The sequence below is a fragment of the Myotis davidii genome, unplaced genomic scaffold (assembly GCF_000327345.1).
Source record: "Myotis davidii unplaced genomic scaffold, ASM32734v1 scaffold130, whole genome shotgun sequence".
Taxonomy (NCBI): domain Eukaryota; kingdom Metazoa; phylum Chordata; class Mammalia; order Chiroptera; family Vespertilionidae; genus Myotis; species Myotis davidii.
This window is the reverse complement of record NW_006285040.1, coordinates 3,424,429-3,438,459: the sequence shown is the minus strand read 5'-3', so window position 1 is coordinate 3,438,459 and position 14,031 is coordinate 3,424,429. Positions and strand designations below refer to the sequence as shown.

General features: G+C 45.5%; 1 protein-coding gene across 3 annotated transcripts in view; it reads right to left on the bottom strand.

Moving 5' to 3' along the window:
- Positions 1–5,068: 5,068 nt before the first annotated feature.
- Positions 5,069–14,031, bottom strand: part of SEMA6A (semaphorin 6A) — a 128,962-nt gene continuing 119,999 nt past the window's right edge. For all 3 annotated transcript variants that reach the window (XM_006755264.2, XM_006755265.2, XM_006755266.2), the window contains one exon: positions 5,069–8,374. In XM_006755264.2, coding sequence (XP_006755327.1) covers positions 7,179–8,374 — 1,196 coding nt within the window. In that variant the 3' untranslated portion in view covers positions 5,069–7,178. The remainder of the gene's footprint in view (positions 8,375–14,031) is intronic.

The window sequence follows — 14,031 nt, the reverse complement described above, 5'->3', positions numbered from 1 at the left end:
GAAACATGACTACATTTTCATGTTGATCAGTGCTCCTTTAGAACTCTCCTCCCCAAACTCCAATTTCTGTAAAATGAGGATAATCCTCCATGTGCTGCCCACCTCACTAAGCAGCTCATATGAGGACCTACCAAAATAATGGACATGACTATGTCCGCCAACTGAAATCCCACTAATGTTGATTGTCATTGTTATTGACAGTGGCAAGCCCTGCCCCTCATGGGTGTACACTTTTCATTTTTTATGAAATAAACCTTAGCCCTGGGGTTGAGATTTATGCTTTTGTGCTGACATGGGCTAGGTGTGCAAAATGTTCAGCATCCACACCAGAGAACTGGCACTATTTGCGAGATCAGCTCACTTTCTCACCACCCTGCACCATGGAAGGGCAGCTGTCACGAAGAGCAGGCAAAAAAGAGAGCCTTTGGCTCTCAGACGGATTTTCCATCATCTTCCTCGTCCCAGGAAACCCCGGGGAATCCTGCCCGAGTTTCTTTCGTGCGGGCTTCCTGGCATTTGATATCGTGTCCAACGTCCCCTTCAGCTGTCTTTTATTTTTTTCTGAAAATCACCCATGAAAAATGCTTCTGATTTCATGGTTCCCCACTTCTTCCCTCCGTTCGCATCGCTTTATTTGGACCATTATTGCAACCCGTTAGCAGGGCTGATGACTTGCTCTGGAGATGATGTTAAGGATTCTCAAGGGAGTCTTCCTCTGAAGGTGATTAGGAAGAATAAAAACATTGCTAGCCACCTCAGTCAGCGGCGGTGGGCTGTCAGGGACCCGTGCCCAGGCTTCCCTGCGGAGACCTTGGTTCCCCTAAAACTGTAGTTTAGGACGGTTCACATTTGATCAGAAAATACTGACTGGAACACATGTTTTACCAGGAAAAGGGGTGAAAGACATGGGTTCTGAACACTGTGACATTTTGGGTGTTAGGCACCCAGAGGAGAAAGGCTTTTGAAAGCATTTTTTGTGCACGTGTGTGTGCAGGGATGTTTGCAGAGAGAGATGGGGACCTCCCAGCTACTCAGCTGCCTCTCTTGATTTGCTCCAATTTCATTTCCATTTGCTAGAGGGACATCTGCACATTTTTCTGCCCAGCCAACATTTAATGCACATCAGTTCAGCCCTAACCCTCTGCTGAGGTCATTCCCCCTCCACCTCCAGGCATCCCAGGGGGTTAGAGCTAAGGAGACACAATACTCTAAATGGAATATTGAAGATCCCCATCTGTCTGGCAGTCCCAATCGATAAATGTGAGCCCTTCCTTTCCAATCCTGTATACGCGACACGTCACCACCTGGTTTGAAGACAAGCGTGAGATCTGGGTTTCTAAGGGTTACTGAGTCTAAGCGCCCAGCTGTCACAGTGCTCGGCCAGAACAGGGATTATGCTCCTAATTATGTTATTCTGTTACTAACGGGTTCTTTTAAATTCCCCTCACCCATTCCCCTCAAGCAAAAGCACCCGTGTCTGAAATTCTACGTGCCTTTCTGACACTTTTACTTCACTTGCTGAATGACTGTTTTTGAAAGAGCTTTTGTTCAGGCAGTCAAACCTAGGCACCATGATTCTGGGGCATCTAGTTTGGCTTCTGCCAACTTATGAGGCTGAACGAGACCAGTTTGCATTTATGAACAGAGCGCTGACGCAAAGCAAGCAGGTCTGATCCCATGAAACACCTCACCCATTGGTTGCATTGAGTGGGACAGCTACTCCTTAAAGCCAATAGTTTAAAAACACCCTGCAGAAACCACCGACCCTGTCACAAGCAAGCAAGCAGGCACAATTAAAAAGCTGGGTTGTCCCTGAGCAGGACATCCCTGGGGACCCAACTAACACACAGGCTGCACCTGTTCAGCCTCCGTCACCTCTCCTCAGACCAGAACAAAGCTGACTGCAGCAGAAGCCACCCTACCAAGTATCAGGTTGCACTGCAGGGACTGTCTGCTTCCAGCCAGTGTGATCTGAGCTCCAGCCCACCCTCCCCTCGGCCCAGATGAAGGGATTTGGGATGTCTGAAAGGGGGAGGCAGTGGTGAGGCGGGTAGGAAGGGCTTCCTGTGAGAAAGGATGACTGAGTGAGATGGAGAAGCTGTCTGGGTGGAGGGGGTCTCAGCTTCCCAGCTAGTATTGCTCAAATGAGGTGAATGAATGGGGTGGGTGTGGGGAAGGGGTAAGAGACAGATGAATTGTCTTTAGAAGAGCTGTTCTACCACCAGGTTTAGGATTGTGGGCACATCCCTTCACTCAGAGGACCTCAGCTTCCTCATATTTTATTTATTTTTTAAAAATATATATTTTATTGATTTCAGAGAGGAAGGGAGAGGGAGATAGAAACATCAATGATGAGAATCATTGATCAGCTGCCTCCTGAACACCTCCTACTGGGGATCGAGCTGGCAATGCAGGCATGTGTCCTGGCCTGAAACCGAATCATGATCTCCTGGTTCATAGGTCAATGCTCAACCACTGAGGCACACCAGTCGGGCAGCTTCCTCATTTTTTAAAAGAAAGGATTAGAGTAACTGTTGGTCATTCTCTGTTTTACATTTGGGTGTAAGTAGATAGGGCAAACCTTTCAGTTATAGGGACAAGATCTTTCTGGCAAAAGGGGGTGTTTCCTAAAGAATCTTATGTTGGATGGGGAGTTTTCACTTGTGTCCTCTAATAGCTTGGCATGCTAATGGCACATCACCCAGCAGCCTGCAGTCTCTACCTGGACCAATCTATTTTTCACATTGCTGTCAGGTAGCTTTCTAAAGCACAAACACATGTGTTTGCTGCTTCATACACTCCAGAGATGCTCCACTGCCCATCAGCCAAAATCCTAGCACAGGGTAACCAGGCCCCTCCTGGTCTTGGCACCGACCCGCTTTCCCCGCCTTGTCCCACAGGCACTCTCAGGCCCTGTTCAAAGCCAGCCAGAACTTTCATTTCCCAAACACAGCACACTTGGTGCTTTTGCACAAGTGATCCCTTCTACCTGGGCTAGCTGTCCAGAGAACTCATTCTATAAGAACCAGCTCAACTGCAGCCTCGTGCCCCAAACTTCTGGGCCACTTCCTCCCAAAGGCAATTACAGAGGCACATCGATCTGTCCTCATACAGGAGGAAGAAGGAACCACATCCTAATCCAGTGGTCGGCAAACTCATTAGTCAACAGAGCCAAATATCAACAGTACAAGGATTGAAATTTCTGTTGAGAGCCAAATTTTTTAAACTTAAACTAAATAGGTAGGTACATTGTTATTAACTTAATTAGGATACTCTTAAGGCTTAGGAAGAGCCACACTCAAGGGGCCAAAGAGCCACATGTGGCTCGCGAGCCGCAGTTTGCCGACTACAGTCTAATCCATTTTGTGCCTGACAGTGCCTGGCCCTATGGGTGGGATTTCAGAATTTCAATTGGAAATGACGTATCAAAGGCGACTAAATTACTACAGGTGTGAACTGAGGCCCCACCCCAAAGCTTTCCACACTCAAACTGACCTAAAACATTAAAAAAATTAGTTCAGAAGGTCAAAAGTAAACTTTTGTAGCTGAGGACTTATTTAAATAACTTTTAAAAATATCCCAGAGGGGAAAACCTGACCTAGGTATTTCATAATGCTATTCTGCAAAGTAAAAATCAGGTGCTGCATCCCAGATTACTTCCAACAGTGTCTTCTGGGTTACAAGAGATAAATGCTAACAAGGAGTGAAATCTGGCACCTTCCACCTTATTAATATGTAAAAAGGCTAAAGTCACATCTGTGCAAGGATCTATTTTTAGTGGACTCTACATACTAAAATCCTAGCTTTGATCTCTTAAACTATCAAGCCTACCATAAATGTTTGATGATGAACAAGCCCATAAAAAGAAAATGCATAAAATGAATAGAAGGAGTCAGTGCGTGCCCTGCCTTTTAATTACCGGTGGCTTCTGTACAATCCTGCTCCAGGCTGGGTGCAGGCAGAGAAAACACATCAACAATTTTTTTTTTTCTGGAAGGGGGAAGGGTATGGGTACTGCAAACAAATGGGTCTAACTGCATTGTTACTCATGCATTGGAAGCCACATAGAGATGAAGGAAAGAGGGGACTGCTACCCCAAAAGTGTGAAATTTAAAAAGGGGAAAATTAAGAGATAAATAAAAGCATTCAGGACACAAAGGATAATGAACAGTCTTGTTTTATTACTTTAAAGTAATAAAGAGCCTTTTTGCTTGCTTTTTTGTTTTTTTCCCCTTTTTTCTTTTCTTTTTTACAACATACATTAAGTTGTGAATCAGATGTTAAGGGATGTGGAGATGGAAGGAAAGTTGGTGACATCACAATATTTTTACAACTTTACAACAAATATAAATCTGAGTTTGTTGTATCTACCAGTGTCTAGCAAGGGTGGAAAGCAAAGGCACACTCAGGTTTATGGACCCTCCCCCCCCACGCGGGGTGGGGAAAAAAAGAAAAGGCGGAAAAATACTCAAATGCAGAAGACCAGCTCAATACACGTAGGCATTCTAGGGTCAACACTGCAAGTGATGAGTTGTGGGAAGTAGGGGTGTGGGTTGGAATTTTGACACAGGTCTCCATAACACAGCTGAGGCAATGACGTCCACACATGGGGATGAGACAGTGGGCACTGCCCCGTCAATACTCTTGGGAGTCAAGCTTGGGGAAGAAGGGAGCAGGGTAATATACACCCATCACTTTCCTAAGCTCCGCATTTCTAAAGAAAATCTAACGGATGAACCAATATCTTGGTTTCTATCTAAAAAAGACTTCATGGTTTCAGGGTAGAGTTCACAGAATGTGAGCATTGACTCCACTAACAAAACAAAAATATAAGGACACAAAAACAACAAGGCTTACCCCAAACAACAGCAAAATGGCAAGAGATGTTTGGGACAAAAGGTTGTGCGGGCAACCTTGCCACACACCTAGATCTCTCTGATTATGGAGGCATCTCGTTTTTACCAGCCAACTTGAAATTGCCCCAAATTGTCTTTTTAGAAAGTTTTTCTTTAAAGACAAAACTAGCCCCAGATCAAACGGGAAATAAAAAGACGAAGAGACCACCAAATATGTTTAACTGTTTAAAAAACAACAACCAGAAATGCTCACGGTTTACAGTCTGTTGACAAGCCTTTTGTTCATGGTAAACAAAAGTCCCTTCGGTGTGCTTGCGCTAATGAAAACCAAGGGGAAAAACACCCACCCACCCCACCCCCTATAAACCATAACAACAAAAAGGTAAAGAAATTAAAAAAAAAATTAAAAATCTTTTGCCCCAGTCAAGGTTTTTGCAGCATCCATTGTAGCTGGCCTTGCACTCGGAGTTACTCACTAATCACAGCAGGGACCAGCCTGCCTGCATCTATTTCCATGTTCTTTCTTAGTGTGCATCACTTGCACGCGCTGAGCACACGGCCTGGAGACTCCTCCCAGATGCCTGCCCAACTGCACATGGCGTGTTCTCCGGCCAGTGGACCTGGCAGAAATAAAGACTGGGACTTTAGTCCTTTTTCTGCTGGCAAATGAGGGTATTACCATGTTGAAATGATCTGAGAATCTAAGGGAAGCGGGGAGCTCTAGAGGGAGAAGGGATTTGCCACCCACAACACTAGGGTCCATGTTTATCAATATGGCCAAAGGGTGGTTGGAGTTGGCACGACTAGAAGTTAGTGTGAACTGGAGGGTGTTGTGTGCCCAGCTTTCCCAGGCTGTGAGAGTCTAAGCATCACCACTGCATTCTTCTTCTATCTGCTGGACAGCTAATCCTCCAGAGGACTGGAGTGGGGTGAGGCAAGGGTTAAATAAATATCTGTATTTCAAAAGGAGGGAAAAGTTTATCATAAATGACAGTTTACAAGTGTACACAACTCAGGGTGTAAGGCACAAATTTACATGTGGAAAACAGGCTATTCACAGATGTAACCCCATGAAAAACCTGTGTGATCAAACCATTAATTTATGTAAGATAGCAGCCAGCGTATTAATTAGTTCACACCGTTTGTAGATTTTGTTTGCTGTCTCACATGCAAGGCGAAATGAGATGGCATATCACAAGCTGGTGCCTTCGCAAGAAAGTAGGAACCACTGACAAAGCCATGTTGGCAGCCACGAGGCATGGCTGTGCCATTCTAGAAGTTCCTCTCCTGGTTGCTTTAGAAGTTAGGATCTGGAAGGACTTTTAAACCGATTACATTTTTGCATGTTATAGCACAGAGATTTCACCAGCAAATTAACTGGCAGACTTAAATAAATACTCCCCTCTTAACTTTCTCCTTCAGCTAGAGATCAGACAGTCCAAACACAAAGCTCAGATTCCAGCTCCAACTTATTTACTCAGTGAATTTATTGTAAAAATAAAGAAACTCAAATTATTCCAGTTAATGGATTTCACGTTAAATAGTGTAACTTCAAGGGGCTTTCTGAAGAGCTGTTCATAGGGTGGTGTGTGGAAGAGTCCATTCCTTAAGGAAAAACAAAGGGTGAACAATAAATAAAGTTACTTGCGTTAACGGTCACGTTATTTCATTAAAAAAGAGGAGCAGAAATCTATGACATAGTTGCCCAACATGGCATTAACCTGCTAGAACAGAAAGCTGTAACACTGGTGGGCATTTCACAGTATCTGCGCATAGTAAACTTCTGCCATTGTTAAAAGTCTGAGTTAGAATTATCAATGAATTCCTTTGTCTTTTTAACTTGCGTGATTAAAAAAAAAAATCTATTTGTGTTTTGCAAGTTGGAACGCTAGCCTGCTTTGGCAGCGCCCTGTGCAGTCACGGACAAAATCCTGCAATTGCTGTTCACCTCTGTGTGACTGTGTGAGTGTCGTCTGTGTGTGAGTGTGTGTGTGTGTCTCTGTGTCCGTGCGCACATGTGCACACGTGTGGGGGTGGGTGGGTATGTGCTTTTGGCTCATGTTTGTGATGATAATTTAAGTCTTTCGTGAGTACGACCTGTAGCGGGGAGTGGGGGGAGAGTGAAGGAAGAGAATGGAGGTGAGTCCCGCGTCGCAAACCTTCACCAAACCACGTGGGCCACTTGGCGAGTCCCCCCCGAATCCCAGAGGCCCAGAGTCCGGGCGCTGCGCGGCCCTCTTGGTCTGGTGCGCACTCAGGCAGCGGAGAACCGTGCGGGCGCAGCGCGCCTCGCCTTTCCTGACACCTGACCATCCCCTGGGATTATGTACACGCATCGTTGGGCTTCATGGAGGTGGAAAGGGGGGCAAAGGTAGGTTTGGGGGGTACGTCCGGCTTTAGCGAGGGGGTGCGCTTCAGCCCCGACCTGGTCAATGAATTGTAGGCGTTGAGGCTGGGCTGCCTCGAAACAGTCACTGCCGGACCCGCCGTCTGGGAGCCGTGCACCTGGATGGAGTCCACCCGCTGCGGGGCGGGGGGCGGGTTGTCTCCCCGGCCAAAGCTCTGGTTTCTGGAGAGGTGCGAGGAATTGGAGGAGTTAGTATTGTTTCTTTTGAGAGTGGTGGCCTGGTGGCTTCTGGTGAGCGAGTTCGTGGGGTAGCTCCTCTTATAGTCAAGCCCGTAGGAGGAGGAGTGGTGCATCTCCAGCCGCTTGCTCAGGCCGCTCTGCGACAGGGAGGCTCCCGGGGGGCCCAGGGAGGCCTCCCGCTGGGGCACCTTGGGGGGCAGGCTGTCCAGATTCTCCACTAGATTCACCCCGTGGTTGGGACTCTTGCTGCTGAGATGTTCCTTGATGGTCTTATACTCCAGGGTGGCCGCCTGGTCCTCCAGGGCCAGCTGGGCCACCTCGCTCATTTTGGGCTGGTCCACGTACTCGTGCTGGTAGCCCTGCTGCGTGATGGGCAGGACCACCACGCTGGGGATGTGGCTGGGGGAGGCTCGGAGGGGCAGGTCTGTGGGGATCACGGGGGAGCCCATGGGAGGCATGTCCTTCGTGCAGGCGTTGATGAGGTTCTGGTTTCTCTCCCACTCGCGGCTGCCGCGGCTGGGCTTGCGCTTCTGCTGCAGCGTGGGCGTGGACTCGGGCGTGGGCAGCGCCGCCAGGTCCAGGTGGTGCTGGTCGGCCTTGATGAGCATCTTGGCGGTGCTGCCGGGCGCGGCGAGCTTGCCGTTGTGCATGAGCGGCGTGAGGATGGCCTCTGGCTTCGGCTCTTTGGACTGGGTGTCCCCGAAAAGGCCGCTGAGCTTGGTGACGCTGCTCATGGAGCCCCTGCGCGAGTGGCTGAGCTCCTCCTTGCGCTGCGCCGAGGACCCGTCCTTGCGCCGGTGATCGCACACGCAATAGACCACGATGCCGGAGAACACGGCCCCCATGACGAACGCCAGGATGACCGCGATGGCCAGGAGGGTGACAGGAACGAGCTGGTCCTGGCCTTTGAGGTAACTCTCGCGAATCACTCCTGCAATAGACATGGCACGTGGCGTTAGGAAAGGAAAGGACACCGCGAAGCTGACTTGTGTGAGGCCGTCACCCTGTTAATGAATAACGGTAATAAGTGACAATGGCACCTCAGCACAACTGTCTTCCAGGCGCAGCTGCCAAACATTAACTAATCAATCCTTCCCCAAGGCGCCCCCGGCCCCCCCCTGAAGTATGTAAATAGACTTTATTTGTTGCCTTAGTGTTCTGAAAAATGCTTCTCCCTCTCAAGTACTCGCTCTTTCTACTTGGCTTCACTCTGTGGGATATGGCAGTTTTGTCATTTCCAAAAATCAGCCCTTTCCCCCTCTTCATCTTTTCTCAATCTTCCCCTCATAGGAGGGGGACAAGCGAGATATTTTGAGTCAGGGGTAGAGGCAACAATTCCACCCACGGGTAAACGAACAAACTACACAATACTTCAGGCTTCCAGAGTGTTTTCTGATGAGTTCCTGGTGCGCATGAGGGCCTCTATCTGGAGAAAAGCGACATTTGTCTTTCAAGCAACTGGAAGAAAGTGTGTCATTTACAGTGAAAGAAAATAGCTAAAGCCCACAGATTATAAATGTGTGCTGATATTGCATCACCCCTTCAAACAAACAAACAAACCCCCCATGCACACCCAAATTCAGGTAAATATGCTGAATATTTGAGTTAAGCTCTTGCCTTACTTGAACTAAAAGGATGGTTAGAAAAGGAGAGGGGCCGTTTGGGGCCCTGAAGTGGGTTTGAGAAGTATCATGTCTCAGTGTGACAGCCGGAGTTTGCTGTCACGGTGAGATTCTTCAGCAGAGCTAATCTCTTCCATTTAATAAAAGTTACGCCACTACACCCGTCAGTAATCTTACACAACATTAACCAAGACTCTCTGTTTCTGACGAAAGTTGCTGTCCCTGTTCCTACTTAATAAGCCACCAAACAGAGCGATTCTAATCAAATGCAAACACTGAAGCTCTTATTATTTAATGCCAAGTGAGAATACACATCACCATCGTCAGATCTTAAGTGCTTGATGTGGTAGCTAAAAAATAAAACCTCAAATACTTCAATTCCTGCCTCTGGAGAGTGAAAGAACATGAATACATTACAGGCGCCGCTCGCTCCACTCCGGCTGAGGAAATGTAAACATTGTTCCTATTATGGAAACTGATAGTAAGACCGAAAATGTACCTTTCCTGGTCCCAGGAGACACATTTTTCATCTACTAAATCAACTCTTTCTGGAATATGTTTAATGTATTTTCCTGGCAGATAGCAGTGGCACAGAATTAGAATGAAATGAAATAAAAATCTCCACTGTTTCCCAAACCCACAGCATGCAACCATTACACTTCTGCTGAAATGCTTTGTTATGTCACAGCTGGGACCGTGAAGAAATGCAGCTTTGTCTTCGGGCTTTTCTGTTAAAATATTTTGATTAGCGGAGTGATGGTTTTAAAACTCAGAAACCTTAGCTTGAGATGATACGTTCTCTTTTCTTTCTAAACCGTCCTCCTCCCCTCAATTTTGACAACACAGTTGGTTGCTGTGGAAATGATGGTCCAGTGACAAAGGATTGTGACCTCAGGTGAGGAATACATAGAAGCAGCAAATAGCTCTTGCGGAAGATTCCGAGATTAAACAAATGCCTTGGTAACGAAGGGCAGGGGCGGCAATGCACCCCAGGGAAAGTGTATGTAAGATGGTAAGACACTGAATAATTTCCAAATGTGACACTGTTCAAATACTTCTAGATTTAGCTTCACGAACTTTTAAGGGGTAGAAACGGAGAAGCAAAAAGCCAGCAGGATATTCAGCTATTCCTCACACCTTTTATGTTGTGGAGCTCCCCGAACAGTGGGGTGTCTCTGTGTTCAAATATATTTTAATACCTAGCCACCAAGGATCTGTGCTAATGAAAATTTCTTCCTTAAATTTGCATTTCCTTGTTGTAATGCTAAAACAGCACTGCTTTTTCCATTTTGATTGCGTATGGGGTTCTATGGAACATCATTTCTAACCACCTACATACAATGCTACAAAAATGAATAAAATGGACTTAAGTTCCCTCATGGACTTGGTGATGTCAGTGGGGCTACACACCACTGACGGGGGCACCAGGTGAATTTTTTTTTTCATGAATCCCTTTCAGGCAAGCATATCTATGGGGGCTGTGTTTTCCCATTAAATGCATACTCATAATTGGTAGCTATCTACAGTTGCCTTTGGAATGAATATTACAATTTAAATTGTCCTCTCAGTTGAAGAGGAACATGAAAAGAATAAGGCTAGAGCAGCCCATCTTTTTCATTCATTGTTTAATTGGGAACACTGCAAAAGTTTCAAGTTTGTTATTGCTTCTTTACTTTCAGCTCCCACTCTTCCTTTCACATCTGAAGGTCCACTTCTTTCTTAGACTCGTGGAAACCACTTGTTCTTTCACTGGGAAAAACTTTTTTGAGTGAGTGACTTTGGGTTCAGGTTTTTGGTTGTTAACAAATCAAGTAGGGTCTGACCTTTGAGAAAAATGATGTCAGACAGTTTCCCCCGTGTCCCGTTTTGTTATGTAAATAGTGCCCTTAAAAACCTTTCTGTATCTCTTCAGTTTTGATATCTACCACAAAGCAGGTGGCTTCCCTCATCTGTTTGTGCAAATTCAGAAACTCCACGCCAAAGTTAGAAATAGAGATTAAGTTGAAAGTGCAGTCAAGAAGTTAAAAGTTATTTTTGGAAAATGCCTTCTAAATGTGAAGCTTTTCGCCTATATCATGAAAAGGGGCAAAGGGGAAATGGAAATGATTAAATCATCTCTGTGCCATTGGAATCTTACGCCTCTGCTTACTGCTGGGTAATCTCTAGCGAGTGACTTAACGTCTCTGGCCTCAGTTTTTTCATCTGTAATGTGGGGTTAGCACACCTAACTTTAATGCCTTAGTGGGTTGTTGCAAGATTCAAATGAAATAATGAATCAGAAAGAGCTTAGATGTGATAGTTTGCTGGACAAATCTAAAAGTCAAGCCACCAAAGAGAAGTGGTGGGTTAGTACCTCACCAACGGCTCAAGACCAATAGTCACAGGCTGCTCCATTTGGTTTCATTTGCTCTGGATCTCATCGGGGAGAGGGGACAGGCATGTTCTTCCAGCCCCAAACCTTGTGCTGTCCAAATGTTGCCGAAGGATGATATGTTGAGACAACCTAAGAAAACACTGCCTATTGGTGCTGAATTTTGAAATAAGTAAAACAACAAAAGTGGGCAATGTTCAGCAAAATAGTGATTACAGTTAGATTCCTTGAGGACAGGGACTGAATTTTATATGGATGTACCACTCTCACCATTCCCAGGGCTCTTAGGCATGTAATAAAGGATTATTAAATAAATGGGTTTGCAGTGCATTGTCGAGGCATTTTAAAGTGGACTTCTACACTTGGTGGGTCATCTTTGGAGTGACTATAACCTTGCTTCTTAAGTCACAAAAACATATCTCCAATCATGTAACAGAATATAATCATACTAGCATCCATTAGACAAAAGAAATCTATAAAGCTGCTCAGTATTTGTTCAAAATAATGACATAAACTATTTTACAAATGAAAAGAAAATTCATTCTGGGATAATTCCAAGAGATGAGGGTAAATGGGTTATTTGTAACAACTGAGTGTTCAGATAGAAGAACTGGATAATTCGAAACAAATTCATCTGTGCAACCGTCACGGGGCAGCCCTGGGGAAGTGGAAGGACCTTTGGTAGACAACCTCCCCATAGAGGGACCCATCGGAGTTGGCTTCTATATCAGCCCCTGGGTTTTTTATGCTCACAAGTTGAAAATGGGACATTAGTAATGAAAACATTTTCTGAAAAATCCTTTGCATTGATTCATTAACCACAAGCTATTTCTCACCAGTCATGAAGTGCTAAATGGTTTATTCTTTCCACCTTCCTACTGCAGGAAGCAAGGCACACAATGGCTTAGCGATTTCTCTGAAATCATGCCTAAATTGGCAGAACTGAGAAAGAATAGAATCTCCACTGTTGTGTTGTTTTTCCTGAGGCGAGAGAGTTTTGAGATGCTGGAAGAGGGTCTCAGAGGAGCAGTTAAAGGGCGTTAGAGGTTGAAGTGATGAAAAGATTATGAACAACCCCGCCCTCCAGGCCCTGCAATATGTAATTCAAAATAAGAACAATTATAAGCTGTAAAATAAGAGGCATCTAGCACAGTTCTGATTTTTCCTATGATGACCATGTCTATGCATTTTGAAATTTCAAACATCAAATTCTTTAGGAATGGCTTCTGGCAGCCCTACAACTTCCTGGCCTGCTCGGGGAGCACAGCACCGGGCTCTGAACAGTAACCTCAGGGAAGGTGCACTCCTAACTCGGGACGGGATTGTGATGCTATTGGTGCCTTTACTGTCACTCTCCTGGTATAATCAGGTTTCGACTCCAAGCATCTTCGGAACTGTCTCCAGCAAACATTTGCTGAGCATGGACTAAGGCACTGTGCTAGGTGCTGGGGAGACTAAGGTGAAAGAGGCACAACCCTGTGATCCAGGAGGGGAGAAGGAGGCAGGTGCTCACACTGTAACTACATCCAAAGTGTGAAAGTATCATGAGATACATCGCTTCTACTTCAACATGGGCAAAGGCTTTATATAGGAGGCTAAGTCTTAAGAATGCATAGGATGTCATCCCGGCGGGGTGGCTCAGTTGGGTGGAGTGTCGTCCCATACATCAAGAGTTGTGGGTTCGATTCCTGGTTAGGGCACATACCTAGGTTGCGGATTTCAATCCCCAGTCCAGCCCATAGGAGAGGCAACTGATTGGTGTTTCTCTCACTCCTCTCTCTCTCTGTGTGTCTATCTTTCTATCTCTCCCTTCCTCTCTCTCTAAGACCAATGAACATACCCTCAGGTGAGGATTAAAAAAAAACGCATAGGTTGTCAGCTGAAGAGAGAGCAATAAGAACAAGGCATGGAGGGAAAAGAGGAATGCTGTGCTCATTAGTGGCAAAAGGTCTCAATCCCTTCTAGTCTCTTCTGCCCTAGGGAACCAGAACTGTGCTGCGCTGTGATTCTCCTGGGCTTTCGCACAGGCTGCTCTCTGTCTGGAATATCCTTGCTCACCTTCCCCAAATCCCTCAGACTAGGTCTGCTCTTCCTCCAACAAGTGTCCTGAACTCTTCACTTCTCAATCCTAAAATCGTAACTCTATGCTACTTGCTTTATGTTTGTTTTTCTCACCTAGGCTGCTGTAGGAGTGAGAAATTTACCACTGAGTCCCAGGCATAAAAGCGCTCAGTAAATATCTGTTAAATAAGTAGTTTAAGTGAATGAGTATTTGTAGAGGGAAAATAAGAGAACTGAACACCATTTGGAAGCAGGCTGTGAAAGCCTTGAGTAACTAAAAAAGATATTTAGAAGACATGCCAGTTTTGGAAGGAAAGTTCTTGGTTAATTTGCCTGCAATTTCAAGGGTCTCCTTTCTAGCTTGAATCCATTATTGAAAAACTGGCTTCAAAGAGTCAATACCTTTGCATTAAAAGCACAGCTAGTCTACCCGAACCTATTACTATTATTTTAAAAATTAAAACGGTCTTCAACTATACTTATCCCTTGCATACGACAGAAATAGGTGTAAATGTTATCCGTCCTTTCAAAAAA